At 38.8% G+C, this 14,193-nt stretch overlaps 5 protein-coding genes and 1 non-coding gene across 10 annotated transcripts; 4 read left to right on the top strand and 2 right to left on the bottom strand.

Moving 5' to 3' along the window:
• Window positions 1–1,975: 1,975 nt before the first annotated feature.
• Window positions 1,976–4,441, top strand: LOC127265399 (probable GABA transporter 2). 2 transcript variants are annotated; one of them, XM_051295177.1, is made up of 7 exons: window positions 1,976–2,393; window positions 2,559–2,789; window positions 2,917–3,000; window positions 3,092–3,283; window positions 3,364–3,494; window positions 3,564–3,800; window positions 3,864–4,441. In XM_051295177.1, exons 1-7 carry the CDS (start codon window positions 2,318–2,320, stop codon window positions 4,251–4,253), a joined length of 1,341 nt encoding a protein of 446 aa, XP_051151134.1. In that variant the 5' UTR covers window positions 1,976–2,317; the 3' UTR covers window positions 4,254–4,441. The 2 variants fall into 2 exon arrangements, with proteins under 2 accessions (XP_051151134.1, XP_051151133.1); XM_051295176.1 differs by having other exon boundaries at window positions 2,917–3,014; window positions 3,097–3,283; window positions 3,864–4,440.
• A 1,176-nt stretch (window positions 4,442–5,617) lies between these two features.
• Window positions 5,618–6,441, top strand: LOC127265477 (uncharacterized). The gene has a single exon (XM_051295279.1). The coding sequence runs from the start codon at window positions 5,798–5,800 to the stop codon at window positions 6,278–6,280; it is 483 nt and encodes a 160-aa protein (XP_051151236.1). The 5' UTR covers window positions 5,618–5,797; the 3' UTR covers window positions 6,281–6,441.
• Window positions 6,442–6,703: 262 nt separating this feature from the next.
• Window positions 6,704–10,509, top strand: LOC127265474 (protein SEH1). 4 transcript variants are annotated; one of them, XM_051295275.1, is made up of 9 exons: window positions 6,705–6,974; window positions 7,091–7,202; window positions 7,617–7,717; window positions 8,536–8,613; window positions 9,044–9,199; window positions 9,507–9,619; window positions 9,828–9,954; window positions 10,062–10,202; window positions 10,331–10,509. In XM_051295275.1, the coding sequence occupies exons 1-8, from the start codon at window positions 6,813–6,815 to the stop codon at window positions 10,191–10,193; spliced, it is 981 nt and encodes a 326-aa protein (XP_051151232.1). In that variant the 5' UTR covers window positions 6,705–6,812; the 3' UTR covers window positions 10,194–10,202; window positions 10,331–10,509. The 4 variants fall into 4 exon arrangements, with proteins under 4 accessions (XP_051151233.1, XP_051151232.1, XP_051151231.1 ...); XM_051295274.1 differs by having other exon boundaries at window positions 6,706–6,974; window positions 10,337–10,496; XM_051295276.1 differs by lacking the exons at window positions 10,062–10,202; window positions 10,331–10,509 and adding an exon at window positions 9,268–9,338 and having other exon boundaries at window positions 6,704–6,974; window positions 9,828–9,927.
• LOC127265778 (small nucleolar RNA snoR104) lies at window positions 8,198–8,315 on the top strand. The gene has a single exon (XR_007842022.1). It is a non-coding gene; the product is annotated as a small nucleolar RNA snoR104 (small nucleolar RNA).
• Window positions 10,510–10,518: 9 nt separating the features above from the next.
• LOC127265475 (uncharacterized) lies at window positions 10,519–12,084 on the bottom strand. The gene is made up of 6 exons (XM_051295277.1): window positions 11,805–12,084; window positions 11,641–11,702; window positions 11,363–11,498; window positions 11,207–11,279; window positions 10,991–11,056; window positions 10,519–10,734 (listed from the first exon to the last, which is right to left on the bottom strand). The coding sequence occupies exons 1-6, from the start codon at window positions 11,996–11,998 to the stop codon at window positions 10,519–10,521; spliced, it is 747 nt and encodes a 248-aa protein (XP_051151234.1). The 5' UTR covers window positions 11,999–12,084.
• Window positions 12,085–12,190: 106 nt separating this feature from the next.
• On the bottom strand, window positions 12,191–14,120 carry LOC127265473 (probable inactive receptor kinase At4g23740). Its single transcript, XM_051295272.1, has 2 exons — window positions 12,991–14,120; window positions 12,191–12,928 (listed from the first exon to the last, which is right to left on the bottom strand). Exons 1-2 carry the CDS (start codon window positions 13,556–13,558, stop codon window positions 12,366–12,368), a joined length of 1,131 nt encoding a protein of 376 aa, XP_051151229.1. The 5' UTR covers window positions 13,559–14,120; the 3' UTR covers window positions 12,191–12,365.
• Window positions 14,121–14,193: the final 73 nt, after the last annotated feature.

Raw genomic sequence — 14,193 nt, 5'->3', positions numbered from 1 at the left:
CCTTCCCCTATGATATCGCTTACGGAAAACCTTTCCAAATAAAATACCACTCCCCACCAGTGGCACATGTAGCCTAGCCTGTAGGTAGAATATATATATATATCGATCATCTGTAAATATCCAGTTTATAGTTGGGTTTAAAATTAAAATTATTAATATATATTTACTGTAATAATTTATATATTTTTGTAATGCTCAATTTTTTTTTTAAAATAAAATAAAATTTAATATTGTTATGTATTTTTTCGATCAAACAAAAAGTAAAATTCAAAGATATGACATTAAATTTAATTAATCAGTGCCTTATTAGGAACTTCTAAACATTGTATGGTACATAACAGAATTAACTGGAAAATAAAATGCTAAATTTAAAATGGTGATTCCCGAATCTGACTTTGTTTGTTGAAGTTGATTGAAAATAGTTTCTCCAGAAAAATCCAAATCCTTAAATACTCCCTGAGAAACTGTACTGGAAACCTTCGCCCGAACGATTACAATGTCTCATTTTCAACCGTCTGTCAACCCTTCTTCTGTCCTCAGCAGACCAAAATTATCATTCTATTTCACTCTTTGAACCAACCACAGACCTTCCGCACTTTTGGCCCGACTGCCAATCTACAACCGTATTAGTTCGACTGCCAATCCTCCCGACTTGCAAACCATCCGACTTGTTTGGTTCAGCCGCAAACGTCCCGACTTAAAAACCATCCAACTTGTTGGTCTAGTCGCAAACGTCCCGACTAAGAGACCATCTGACTTGTCCCGACCTGAGGACTTTTCATCCTGGGAACTTTTCGACCTGCAGACTTCCCGATCTGAGGACTTTCCGACCTACGGACTTCCCGGCCTGAGGACCTCTTGACCTGAGGACTTCCCGATCTGAGATCCTCCCGACCTGAGGACTTTCCGTACTAAGGGTTTCCCGACCTGCAGATTTTCCAACTTGTCTATCCGACATGTTGACCATCAGACCTACAGACTTTCCGACTTATGGACCATCCGACCCGCTAACCAACAAACCGAGGACCAATTTTTCTACTTTTTTGCCCGACTTCAGATCCTATCTTTTTTCAAGACCCTGCTATCATCATTATTATTATTATTATTATTATTATTATTATTATTATTATTATTATTATGTTTTGAATAATAATAATAATGAACAGTAAGATTCCAAACACACCTAATTTATTTCAATGCCAATATATTACTCCTCTTATTCCACTTGTCATCTTTATGTCCGTACAATTTATTTTATTAGTGTTTTTTAAAAAAAAATTATACGTTTTAATTTATATATTTTTTTAATTTTAATGAATTAATTAGTTATTTTAATTTTAATTTATAATTATTCTTATTAATATATTTTTAATTATTAAGTAATAAGAAATTATTATATAACCAATTAAATATCAAATACCAGCGTGTATTTTTGTAAATGATGCACATTTTTGTCATTAAAATTAATACTATATTACAAATATTCACTATTTTTATATTTTTTACACAACTTTTTATATTTTATGTAAAAAACTTACTTTTGAAAACTATTTCACAAATTAAACAGTGATCATATACTACTGGTATTATATGTAGTTATGTACGCGCATACATACAATTTATGACTCATTTAAGACTAAAAATAATTTTCCATAATGGTCGGATGATCTATTCTTCTTTCTTGTTCTTTACTAACCCGACAAACTACCTTAATTACTATGCACATACCTCATCATTATTACAAAAAAAACTAATAATGAATGCTTTTTACTAGCTAATAATTATACAATAACAGCCGCTTTCAATTAAACAATTCCTGCGTGCCTTCAAAGCTAACTTCGAATCATCGTTTTCATCTACTACATTAATTATACTACTAGTATAAGTATTATATTCTCTTATCAAATAAGTATATTATATTTATATATATATATATATATATAGTATTAGACAAATTTCAAATCTTGATTGCAATTGGAAAGTCAACGGGTGTGATTTATTCATCTATCCTCCCCCCGTCTTTTTGAATCTCTGAAAACTCAGAAGAGAGAAGATTTGAGCTACTCTCCGTCAGGTTGTGTTGTAATCTTACATACATATATAGAATCCGTCTGCGCATGCATGATATATATGCTGCATATGTATATGTATGTATCTTTCACGCATTCATGAGTAAGTAGTCACAGAGGTTCTTCTTCCCGCACGTCACCGATCTTGAGTGACGTTTTCAAGGAAACGGTTTCTTGGTTTCATCTTCTTCAATAATAATACTATTTAATTTATAACATATGGTCGTCTGTCGTTGATCCAAGAATCAATGGCAGAGGAAGCCCCCAATCCCGACATCACCCGCAAGGACGACGCCGGGGCTGCTTTTGTGCTGCAATCCAAAGGTATATTCTCAATATATATATATATATATATCTATGGCGGATTGAGTTTTCAAATTCGAGCTGAGGTTAATTAATTTCTTGTTTTCTAAATTAAAAAAAAAAAAAATAAGGGTCGATTGAGATTGGGAGAATTAATCGGTGTTTAATGGTATGTTGGGTTTACAGGGAAATGGTGGCACGCTGGGTTCCATCTGACGACGGCGATCGTCGGGCCGACAATACTGACGCTGCCCTACGCATTCCGGGGTTTGGGTTGGGGGTTAGGCTTTCTGTGCTTAACTGCCATGGGTGTAGTCACCTTCTACTCTTACTACCTCATGTCATTGGTGCTCGACCACTGCGAGAAGGCCGGCCGCCGCCACATCAGATTCCGTGAGCTCGCCGCCGACGTCTTGGGTAGGGGCTGCCTGCGCATACCGTACAATAAATTACTTTGCATTTATTATTCATGCCTATTATCAATCAATCAATCACTATCTTCATAGTATGTGTTATTATTGAGTGTGCAATTTCGGGCATGCAGGTTCTGGTTGGATGTTCTATTTCGTGATATTCGTACAAACAGCCATCAACACTGGCATCAGCATTGGAGCTATTCTGCTGGCAGGTGAATGCCTCCAGGTAGTATAGATATGGTCATCAATGGAGCAACTTCAGTTCTGTTGTGTGGATTTTGATATGGCCTTTGTTTATGGCAGCACAGATCATGTATTCAAATCTCTATCCCCATGGAGCCATGAAGCTCTACCAGTTCATAGCCATGGTCACACTGGTCATGATACTCCTCTCTCAGTTCCCATCTTTCCATTCTCTCCGCCACATCAACCTCGTCTCCCTCCTTCTCAGCTTCGGCTACACTTTTCTCGTAGTCGGGGCTTGTATTAAGGCCGGTAAAATAACATCCCCCGATTCTACGACTCGCATCAATTTCTGACCAAAGCAATTTCATCTCTGTTATGTTATATTGCAGGTATGTCCAAAAACGCCCCACAGAGAGACTATTCTTTGGAATCTTCGGAATCATCCAAACTGTTCAGTGCATTCACTTCTATATCCATAATAGCAGCCATTTATGGGAATGGTATACTGCCTGAAATACAGGTATATCCTACCCTTTATCATGTTTGATGAGGTTGGATTATTACATGTCGATTGTAATTGTCGACACAGGCTACTCTGGCTCCACCGGCTGCTGGAAAAATGGTGAAGGGACTGATCATGTGCTACTCTGTGATTTTTGTTACATTTTACTCTGCTGCTGTCTCGGGATATTGGGTTTTCGGGAATAAATCCAACTCGAACATTCTCAAAAGTTTGATGCCCGACGAAGGACCTTCCTTGGCGCCGGTCGCAGTTTTAGCCGTGGCGATTGTCTTGGTTCTTCTCCAGCTCTTCGCCATTGGCCTTGTAAGTCGTAATTCATACTTTTTCTTTCTTCCTCAAGAGTGATGACTGTAGTAAAGTTTTCAGGTGTATTCTCAAGTAGCTTATGAGATAATGGAATCGAAGTCGGCGGATGTGAACCAGGGGATATTCTCCAAGAGAAATTTGATCCCGCGGATTGTCCTGAGATCTCTGTATATGATATGCTGTGGATTCTTTGCTGCAATGCTACCTTTCTTCGGCGACATAAATGGTGTGGTAGGAGCCATAGGATTTATCCCTCTAGACTTTGTTCTGCCGATGCTTCTCTACAACATGACCCACAAACCGGCGAGATCATCCCCGGCTTATTGGGTCAACAATACGATCATCGTTGTGTTCACTTGTGTCGGGATTATGGGGGCGTTTTCGAGTGTAAGGAAGCTGGTTTTGGATGCCAAACAATTCAAGTTGTTCAGTAGCGACGTAGTTGATTGAGTTCGTTAATTATGAATTGAGCTTTTGCTAAGGCAAGAATTTTATGAATCATGATATATTGAATATCGTTATTGAATTTTGATGGCTAGTATATTTAAATTCATGACATTATTCGATGCCATATGTAGAAGGGTGCCCTTGCCCTTGCCCTTAGCCTTGCCTATCTAGGGACAGGTCAAGCCAAAATTTCATTTTCTATTTTCTATTTTTTTAAATGTTACAAAGAAAGTCGTCCTGATTTTGGTTCGTCTAGCTGACTCTACTACGTATAATTGTGATAGATTAGGTTTATTTATTTACTATTGACACGAGGCACTGTTGTGAATTTTATTCAATTATTAGGAACCCACATTTTTCACTGCTTAACCTAAGTTCTATAACCAACATTTTGGACCATATATGTGAAAAACGTACCTCATTCCAAATTAAAGAAAACACACACACGCAGCTATGTATCGGTCAATGTCATTTTCCTGAACGGTACATGACAATTCACTAATTAAATTAATTGCGACTTACCCCACAATTTATTAATTAATGCCCACATACGTGTATATATATATATATGTGTGTGTGTGTACAATCATCAATCAAATTAATTTATTCTCATACTTATTGGCAGTGAGAGAATAAAATAGAACATATATAAATTTCTACCTTCAATTGAAATCAATTAAATGTAAAGTGAATGGAAGCTAATTACGTAATTCTTGCTTAGAAACTAAGAAATTTTTATGAACTGCAAATCCGTGTCCATTCCACAGGGAAACAGTGTGAGGCAATTCTGCACAAGTACAACCTCAATCATAATAATAATAACAATTAATATATATTATATTCCCTATCTCAGCCATTTTATGACATATGTGTCTTAATATTAATATTCCCTTTTTACCGCTAGCTCCAACTTGGCTGCTGTATGATTTATTTATTTATTTATTTTGTTACATATATTTTATCCCACGTTCACATCATTTCACGACTTTGACTTCAAAATTCATGTGATGTGACACCTATTCCTGCCTTGCCTTATTGTTATTCAATTTAATTACACATTACGCGGAATTTAATCATATACTTGATTATTTTCTTATTCACCATCACTATCATATAACGATTATCTGTAAAAAAAAAACAAAAAAAATCTTGATTATTAATTACTTTATTCCTCCCACTTTATCAACAATTAATAATTAAACTATTTATTTGTCTCATTCTAATTCTTTTTTTTTTTTTTATTTTATTACCAATCACTTATTAAGTCATAAAGTAATATATAAGTATTATTGTGATCATGATATATCTTTGAAGATGCTGAAATGAAACTGCCATGAAACCTACTGCCATAAATGCATCGGCTTGCTTACGTTGCTCGTTGCTGCTGCACACACACACACACACACATATATATATACACGTATACATACATAAAATTGTGGCATATATTTCACAGACGTGAATTTCATCCACCATAAAGAAGACACCACGACTCTACCCACCTTCATACCAATCTTTTCTTTTTCTTCTGAAGCAGGCTAATTCTGATGGACAAAAGTAGCGTCGCCGCCGCGCCGGAGAAGGAGAAAAAGGCGGCGGATCGAGCGGTCAATAATCATAATCACCATCGGAAAATTTGGGACTGTGGCAGTTCGCTGTACGACTCGTTTGAGCTGAAAGCTTTGGAGAAACAGCTGGATTCTGCCATTTCTTCGCGATCTCTTTCGATGCCTCATTTGTCGTCGGGGATTCCGCGGCCGGCGGCGCAGAAGAAGCCGGCGTCGTCGAGGATATCGAGGTCTTTCCAGCGGCTCATCCGCGCGGTTTTCCGGCCTAAACACGGCGGCGCCGGCAGTAACTACGGCAGTGGAGGTGGATTCTACGGGTTCTACGACGGGTCGGGTGCACTGTCAACGATTCCCGAAGGTACGGAGTTCGGTGGGCTGTCGCCGGAGATGAGGTCTCTGGTGACACGGACGGCGTCGGAGAGGTTCACGGCGGCGACCAGCGTCGGTATTTCTTGTTCCTGATGATGGGTCGATGGATGGAAGATGACTAATCTACTATATGTTATAAATTATAATTACATATATAATTAGTTAATTAATTAATTGTTGTACAGTTAATCGGGACGATATTCAGTAGTCCCTTCCCTTGTTGTTGCTGTAATATGTAGCCAGCTTTAGGTGCAGTACGTGTTCAAGTTAATAATAATAATACTTAATAATTAAGCTGTACGTATATAATAAATCTCTGATAGAGGTTTGGCAGTTTTACGTATATATGTTTCAGTACGTATATAATAGGTTTGACCTAGCTGCCACGTGTCTGTATTTCTCCTCGCTCATTATATATGCGTTTTGGGCTTTAAGCAAACGGCGTAATGGGCCTATCGCAGAGCCCATTCATTTAAAAAGTCGAGTTACTTTAAATAGATGATACAATGTTTATGAAACCCGGTAAATTCAATTATTAGGGTTTACGAGTGAAGTGTGCTTGAAGATTGATGGATGAATAGGCCTGCAAATCGACAGAAAAGCTAAGCAATTCATTTGCTTTAAGATGAACAATAAGCCAATTTTAACACTTGATAGAGGGACTAGATGCACTGCTTGGAATTACAGTGGCCAGAGATTGGCCGCTGGACTCGACGATGGTTCGTTGGTAATTTACGATTCTACTGATCCTGCTTCTTCAACCTTCACTTCTTCCGCTAGATTCAAGGTCAGTTAAGTTGCTCTCTCTTTTTTTTTGTGTGTTGCATATTTCCTTCTTCTTATAGTTTGATTGGGTGCGTTTGTGCGAAAGAAATGGCTTTTAAGTGGTGAATTGCCTTTTAGGTTCGGGAGAGCAGTATTTTGAAAGTTGTATGGGTTCCACCGGAATATGGAGACGCTGTGGCCTGCGTTTGTGCTGATGGAACATTGTCTTTGTGGGAGGAGGTTGCGGAAGGTAGTTAAATATGCCGCCTTTTTTTTCTTTTTTTTTTCAAGGATTTCTAAAGTTGAAAAAGGAAAATGCATTAAAGAAATTGTTGGGGGTATAACTTGGAAAAGTCTGATCCGTCAGTTGTGTTGTTTCTTACTAACGGTGAAGCAAGGTCGAGTGTAAAACTGTGTTGAAGAAATATTTTTGGTGACAAGTACTTTTGTTCAGAAGTTTGTGTTCATGCTAGGGATTGTAGGGAATGAGTCGAAGATTAATAATTTTTTATTACATTGTATTTGCTTCTTGCCTGACAATTACCAACTTTTTCCCGCCATTTCTTCATATTTTTCTGTGTTGTGTCTAGATTGTCTTTGCGTGCGTGGTCTGTGACAATTTAATAGGGATTAAGTGCTGAATGTTTGTTTTGTTATGATCTAGATGCTGGAGGGAACCGCTGGAAAATGTGCAAATGCTTTGATAGAGATAAAAGCCAAGTGTTGGATGTTCAATTTGGAAATAGTCATACATGCCTGAAATTGGTTAGTCCTGTTATTGTTTGTGTGGAGATCATTTTGAAGTAGTGTGAAGCAAAGTTGATTTACAATATGGGTGGTTCTGCAGTGAGACATTAGTAAACTCTCTTACACTTCTATTAGTAAAGAATATTTGTCTTCTTTAGATCAGCCAAGTTCCAAAATTTCTGTGAACAAGTAAGTAGTATTTTATTATATTTTTAGATGAGTAAATGATTGTAGGGATAACTGCGCCAAAAAGTATCAATGTGATGCTAATAGAAGAAAAATGAATTCTAAGTAAATTGTAACCTCAGATCAACATTAGTGAATCCCTGCTATTTAGTGTTCTCAATTACCTGCATTGTCATTCTTTGCACTCACTCTGAACGTCTTCAGAATTAGGCAAAAAGGTCCGATCATTATTGTGATGACTTTTTTTTTTTTTCCAAGCAATTATTAACCTGTTAATGAGAATGTAAGCTTAGTTTGTATGGAAGAAAAGAAGGGGGGCATCAACTAGCTGAGATGTTACCCGATACAATCTTCCTAAAATGAACATTATCTTATTGTTTTCTTGCATTGCTATAGTAAGCTATGCAAGTCAGCAATGAGGTACATTTAATGATTAATCATGATCTGACCAGTATAAAGAACCATTGCTATTACTCAAAAAACCATGAAAGGTTAAGAGAGTAATATTTTCACTGAGTGTGAAGCATCTTTGTCTTATGTGACTTTCTTTTTGTGTTAAGGAGAATGCAACGTTAAGGTTCAAATATGTATGAAAGTGTCCTGCAGTCAGAAGCCAAGGTTCCATTTTACCCCTGATATTCTATTGACAGGTGGCTGCATATTCAGATGGACAAGTTAAAATATACGAGGTGCTAGACACACTTGAACTGGAGAAGTGGCAACTTCAGGTTCTCAGTTTGTTGCTACCACAACTATATTACCTTGTAGAAAATTGATCTGGGCATGTTTCAATGGTGAAACTTATGAAACTACCTTATGTTTGGATATAAATTTTGTTGTAAGCATATCCTGGAGCGTGCATGCTTATTTACTATAAACAGGCTCTCAAACTTAAGTGTAAGATATTCATTGTCTTCTATCCATATTAAAATTATAGATTTATTTTCCCAAACTTTCTTGGAAGAGATTCAAGATGGGCTTGTGTTCCAACCTTTTGATCTTTATAAGCTACAACTAGTTGGTTGATAAACTACATTCCAGGATTTGGTATTTTTACTAGGTTGATTTAGATGCGAATGACATTCTTATTGGTATTCATTTACTGGATTAGTGTTTTATAAAGCATTTTTGCCTGATACGATATTTTCCAATTTGTAGGCTGAATTTCAGAATGTAGTTGATTTGGTGTCCAAGTTTCGGAATGCTTCTTGCCAGTCTGCTTCCATCTCCTGGAACCCACAAAAAAATGAAGGACAACACTCGAGCTTTGTTTTGGGGTTTAACTCAAATGTTCCCACACTAAATTCTGCTAAGGTACCTTTTACACATCCTTTTGTTACTTGAATATGTACTTTGGAATCACTTGTGAAGTTGAATATAAGGTGAAGGTGAAGCTAATGCATGATAAAAATTTTGGATGGACTTTTGGCGTTGTCTTTGCTCTACCTGGAAGGTCAGATTTTTTGTTGGATTATTGAGCCTGACAACCTGTATTTCACTTGACAATTGTTTGGTTCCAGTGACTATTGTTGTGTGATGACACTGATGAGTGCACTGTAGGCCTTGTTCGTCATTTCTACCTAAGCATATATGGAATTTAATCGCATTCTACATCTTATAGGTTTGGGAGTTTGATTTGGATCATCAAAGATGGCTTCCAGTTGCAGAACTTTCTTCACCTGAGGATAAAGGGGACCAGGTTTATGCTGTGGCTTGGGCACCAAATATTGGAAGGTTCCAAATTTTGTTTGATTTGCTTTTCTCTCTTATTTATTGGGTTAGCTTGCTTTATATATAATGAATGTTACATTGGAGACAGCATTTAGCAGAAAATTTTGACAATACCCTCTAGAAACGAACTTGCATAAATGTAGGGATAACCTGCTTACCTTTTAGAATAAATGAATTCCGAATACTGAAGTATTGCTGCATATGTTTTTAGGCCTTATGAACTGATAGGTGTTGCAACACAAAAGGGAATATCGATTTGGCATCTCAGCACAAACCCTGATGCAGACGGGAGGCTCTCAACACATAAGATTGCGATGCTATCTAACCAGGACAGCGAGGTATGGAAAGACGCCATTCTTTTGTCTGGTTTGGATGCTTTCCAAGGTTTGTGTGTCCCTGTCCCTGCGTAATTGGCGGAAATGATGTTCTTGTTTCATGAATTTAGGTGTGGGAAATGGAATGGGACATGAGTGGAATGACATTGGCTACTACAGGAAGTGATGGAACCGTTGGGCTGTGGCAGTCCAACTTGAATGGAGTGTGGCACCAGCAAGCTGTCTTGAAACCAACTCAGTGATGTTGTAAGGTAGCCCCCGTCCCTTTGCACGTTCTACAAATTGAAGTTATATTCTTGGCGCCTGGTGTGAATTCATTTTCCGTGTCTCTAATGATAGACTAACTGTATACATAAACTTTAACTAATGCTTTCATTAGCTACAGGTCAATTAACTTAGCTTTCAAGAGATACATAGGAAAGACTTGTCTTGCTGAAATAGGATGGAAGATTTACGATATTTAGGTGATCCTGTACAGTCATACAGTGCAAAAAGGTTTAGGAAAATTAGACTGCATAGGACTACTATGAACATATTTCCAAACCAGCTGGCTATGCAATTACAGCATCAAGTCCCCTTCAAATAACCTGAAACAACTCTTGCCACTTCTTGCACAGCATGCTCTTCTACCTCTTCTTGACTAGATCCTTCAGCGAGTAGATGTTTTTTTGAAATCTTGAATGAGTGATCACCACCATCAATTACATGCAATGATGTGTTGGATTTCATTTTCTTCCTTACAGCTTCCAACCTTTCCAGCGGACACAGTTGATCTTTGCTACCCTAGCATATTAAAAATCAAAATTAAAAAACCATAAATTTTATATAATTGATGTGCATCTAAATGTGCCAATATGAACTTTCTAATTTAATGCAGCAAACTAAACAGATTCAATCAAACATATAGGGTGGATAAAGCTATTGATAATTTCCAATCCTTGTTTTCTCAACACTAGTGTTTGCTCTGCATCTCCTTACCATTGAATTACGTAATAAATAAAAAGAGGTCTCTGTAATTAGACAATGCAGAATGGCTCACCTGCACAAAGACTACAGGGACTGAAAGTTGCAGCAGAGTTTCATCCCGCACTGCACCATTTATACCCTAAAAAATGACACAATGTCAGGATCAAGTACAACATTTGTTTTTAACACACAAGGTCTGATTTGATGGAGAAGCACTAGAAGTGGAATCAATTCAATTCCCAGCAAGTGTACAGTAAATGAAAGGCAGAAAACCAAAAAATTGTTTAACCTTTAGTGGGTATCCCAAACAAATTATAACTGAAGCAGCAATATCTTCTTCTACAGCAACCATACAGCTGACCCTGAATGTTGGTTGTAGTGCGAATGCAAATAAGCAGAGAGAGAGAAAAGGTCATTTAACAAAAATGGCCAACCTTTTACCGACCTTGATCCCATGGACTTCCCAGCCAAGACCAGTGGATGCCCAGGGTACTTAGCCATGGTCTTTCGAACAATGTCACAGTGAAAATCAACTAATTTGTCAGCCTTGGGAGGTGCCCTTCGATTCCCTCCTGCCATGTCTGCCAGCACCCCAGAGGAAAATTCAATCAGGTTTTCTTAAGTGTAAAATTTTCATCGTACCAAAAACTCTATAGACGATCCCATACTAGTTCATCATAGGTACGATCTAAATATCCAGAAACAATCCTATCTGGTACTTACAAGGGTAGTCAAAAGTCACTACTTCAACCGCGTTTAGCGCTTTGCATAACATATCTTTCCATCTGCACAAAACAACAACGAACCTTGTTTCATCTATGGAAACTGCTATACTAATCTCATCCAATCTCAACTAAAAAAATATAGACACGAAAACAAGACCTAACCTAACCATCCACTCAGAAGAGGAAGGAGCACCCGCCCCGTGTGCAAACACGATGACCGGTGACTTCTCTGCCTTCTTCTCCGCCGATTGCTCACCAGAACTACCATTTCCATTTCCAGCACCTTCTTCCTGCTCTTCTTTCTTAGACTCGTCCTGGATCACGCGTCTTCGCTTCGAAATGCGCTTCGTCGCCATTCTGGCTTCTTGATTCCCTCCTCCAGTTCGTTCCAGACAATTCGATTAAGAAGCCCTAATTTGTTTTTCGTTCTGCGCGCCAAATTAAACCCAATATAAACCTATCCGGGTAATTTGTATTTGGTCTGACCCGCTCCAATTGAAAATTGGGCCATTATGCTTCAAAACATTGGGTTTGGGCCTTCTTACACAATAGCATCATAGTAATAATCAAAAGATTCCTTATTCTTAACAAATGATTGAATCTTATTTATATAGGTCAAAATGAAACAAACAGGATTATTTCGTTGGTTGCCCCAATCATCATAACAGAAGAAAAAAAAAAAGAAACTATCCTAAACGGCATAGATATATTAATTTCTTCTACTTAATAACTTGACCCCCCCAAGTGTTGTAGAGTAGAGACAATTTGATGAATACGAGGTCTTGCATGGGACAACCTATGGGTACAATTCGAGGAAATCTCGAAAACCTTGGACGCTTGCCACTCCTCTTTTCCTTCCACACAAAACTCAAACAATAACCCACCGGCCTTATTGCCACTAGGCCATCCCAGAATGTCCAAAATCACCACACCAAAGTTATACACATCACTTTCCTGCGACACTGTTTTGTCGTAGAGCTGAGGCCGAGGCTGAGGCTGAGGCTGCCCAGTGTCGTGAACCACCGCCGCCGCCGCCGCCGCCTCCGCCTCCGCCTCCGCCGCCGCCAAGTGGATGAAGCCGTAGTCCGACAGGCAGGCGGAGAAGTCGATGTTTATCATAACGTTGGAGGATTTGATGTTGCCGTGGACATTTAGTTGCAAGAATCGCTGCTTGTCTTGTTCCGCAGCGTTCTGGGAGTGGATGAATGCGATTGCTTTTGCTATGCATTGGATTATTTTCAGGCGATGCTTCCATTCCAGAGCAGTTTGCCCCTGTTCTCTAGCACCTGTAAATTAATTAATTAATTAATTATGAGATGAATGATTGATTGATCAATTAATCACGTACCGGAGAGCAGATCGGCGAGGGAGCCCATGGGATAGTAGTGGGAGAGGAGGAACTTGATCCTCTTTGTGTAGAGGTAAGCTGTAAGAGGGACTAGATACTGGCACTGCTTTCCTATTCGAGCTATGCTCCATATCCTCCTCCCGAACTCATTCTTCCGTACGGTGACTCGCCGGAATCTTTTCATGGCGCAAATAGTAGTTCCGGAGAGCACGATCTTTTCGGTGATCCCTAAAGGGCTTTCCCCGATGACTCCCACGGATGCCCTGAGAACCTGGCTGATGGTCAGCTGCTGCGTCGTCGAGTCTGAGTCAGATTTGTCTGAGTCTAAGTCGTCGGAGTCGTTTATTAATGTATGAGGCTGAGGAGGACTAATAGTAGTAGTAGTCTTATTACTAGTAGTGAAGAAGATGAGTGGGATGTCATTGACGAAGCCGTATATGAAGTCTTGGTACTCTTGGTCGTATATTGAGTTAGGGAGGTTATTGGCGGCGGAGTCGCCGCCGGCCTGAGAGCCTGCCGGCGGGGGGCTTCGCCATGGCGTGGGAGTATTGAAAACTCTTGCTAGCATCTTGATGATGAGTAGCTAGTAGTGGGGGTGGGGGTATACGTATATGAATATGAATATGAGTAGCATTAAATATTGATGGATATATGGAGGAGGTGGGAGTTGGTTATTTTATTGGCAACGAAGATCCATTATATCCCTGCAGGCAGGCAGGCAGGCCAGGGCAAAGGCCACCCTGCTAATCAATAGTATTAAGTCTCTATCTGCCTATATGTCTCTGGACTGGACGACAATATATATTATTCAGTATAATTATAGCTGCTCATGCTCCTCTGATCACACTATGCAGGAGTTTTGTCACCATGCTCTCTCTCTCTCTCTCAATAGTTTATGCACGTCATGTCATGTTATGGATGTTTGAATCTTCAAATTGATAGTGACAGACTGAGTGCTAGATTCGAATATTCACGGAATTTTATTTTTGCATTTGTGTTCGCATACAAGAATGTTAATGGGCTCCCAGGCAGGCCCACTACTGTTAGAAGTCCAGTCCAATCTAACCTAATTCAATCAAATCAAGTAGAATTAGAGTGATTTGGGTTTGTAAACAATTCAACTGTGTCGTTTTCCAACTCTCTGAATAATGGATAAATAATGGAGGGAGACTATGGAGGTACTACAACCATAAATTCAACCTT

Source organism: Andrographis paniculata, unplaced genomic scaffold (assembly GCF_009805555.1).
Source record: "Andrographis paniculata isolate CXL003 unplaced genomic scaffold, ASM980555v1 Contig73END, whole genome shotgun sequence".
Classification (NCBI taxonomy): domain Eukaryota; kingdom Viridiplantae; phylum Streptophyta; class Magnoliopsida; order Lamiales; family Acanthaceae; genus Andrographis; species Andrographis paniculata.
This window is presented reverse-complemented; position numbering and strand designations above follow the sequence as displayed.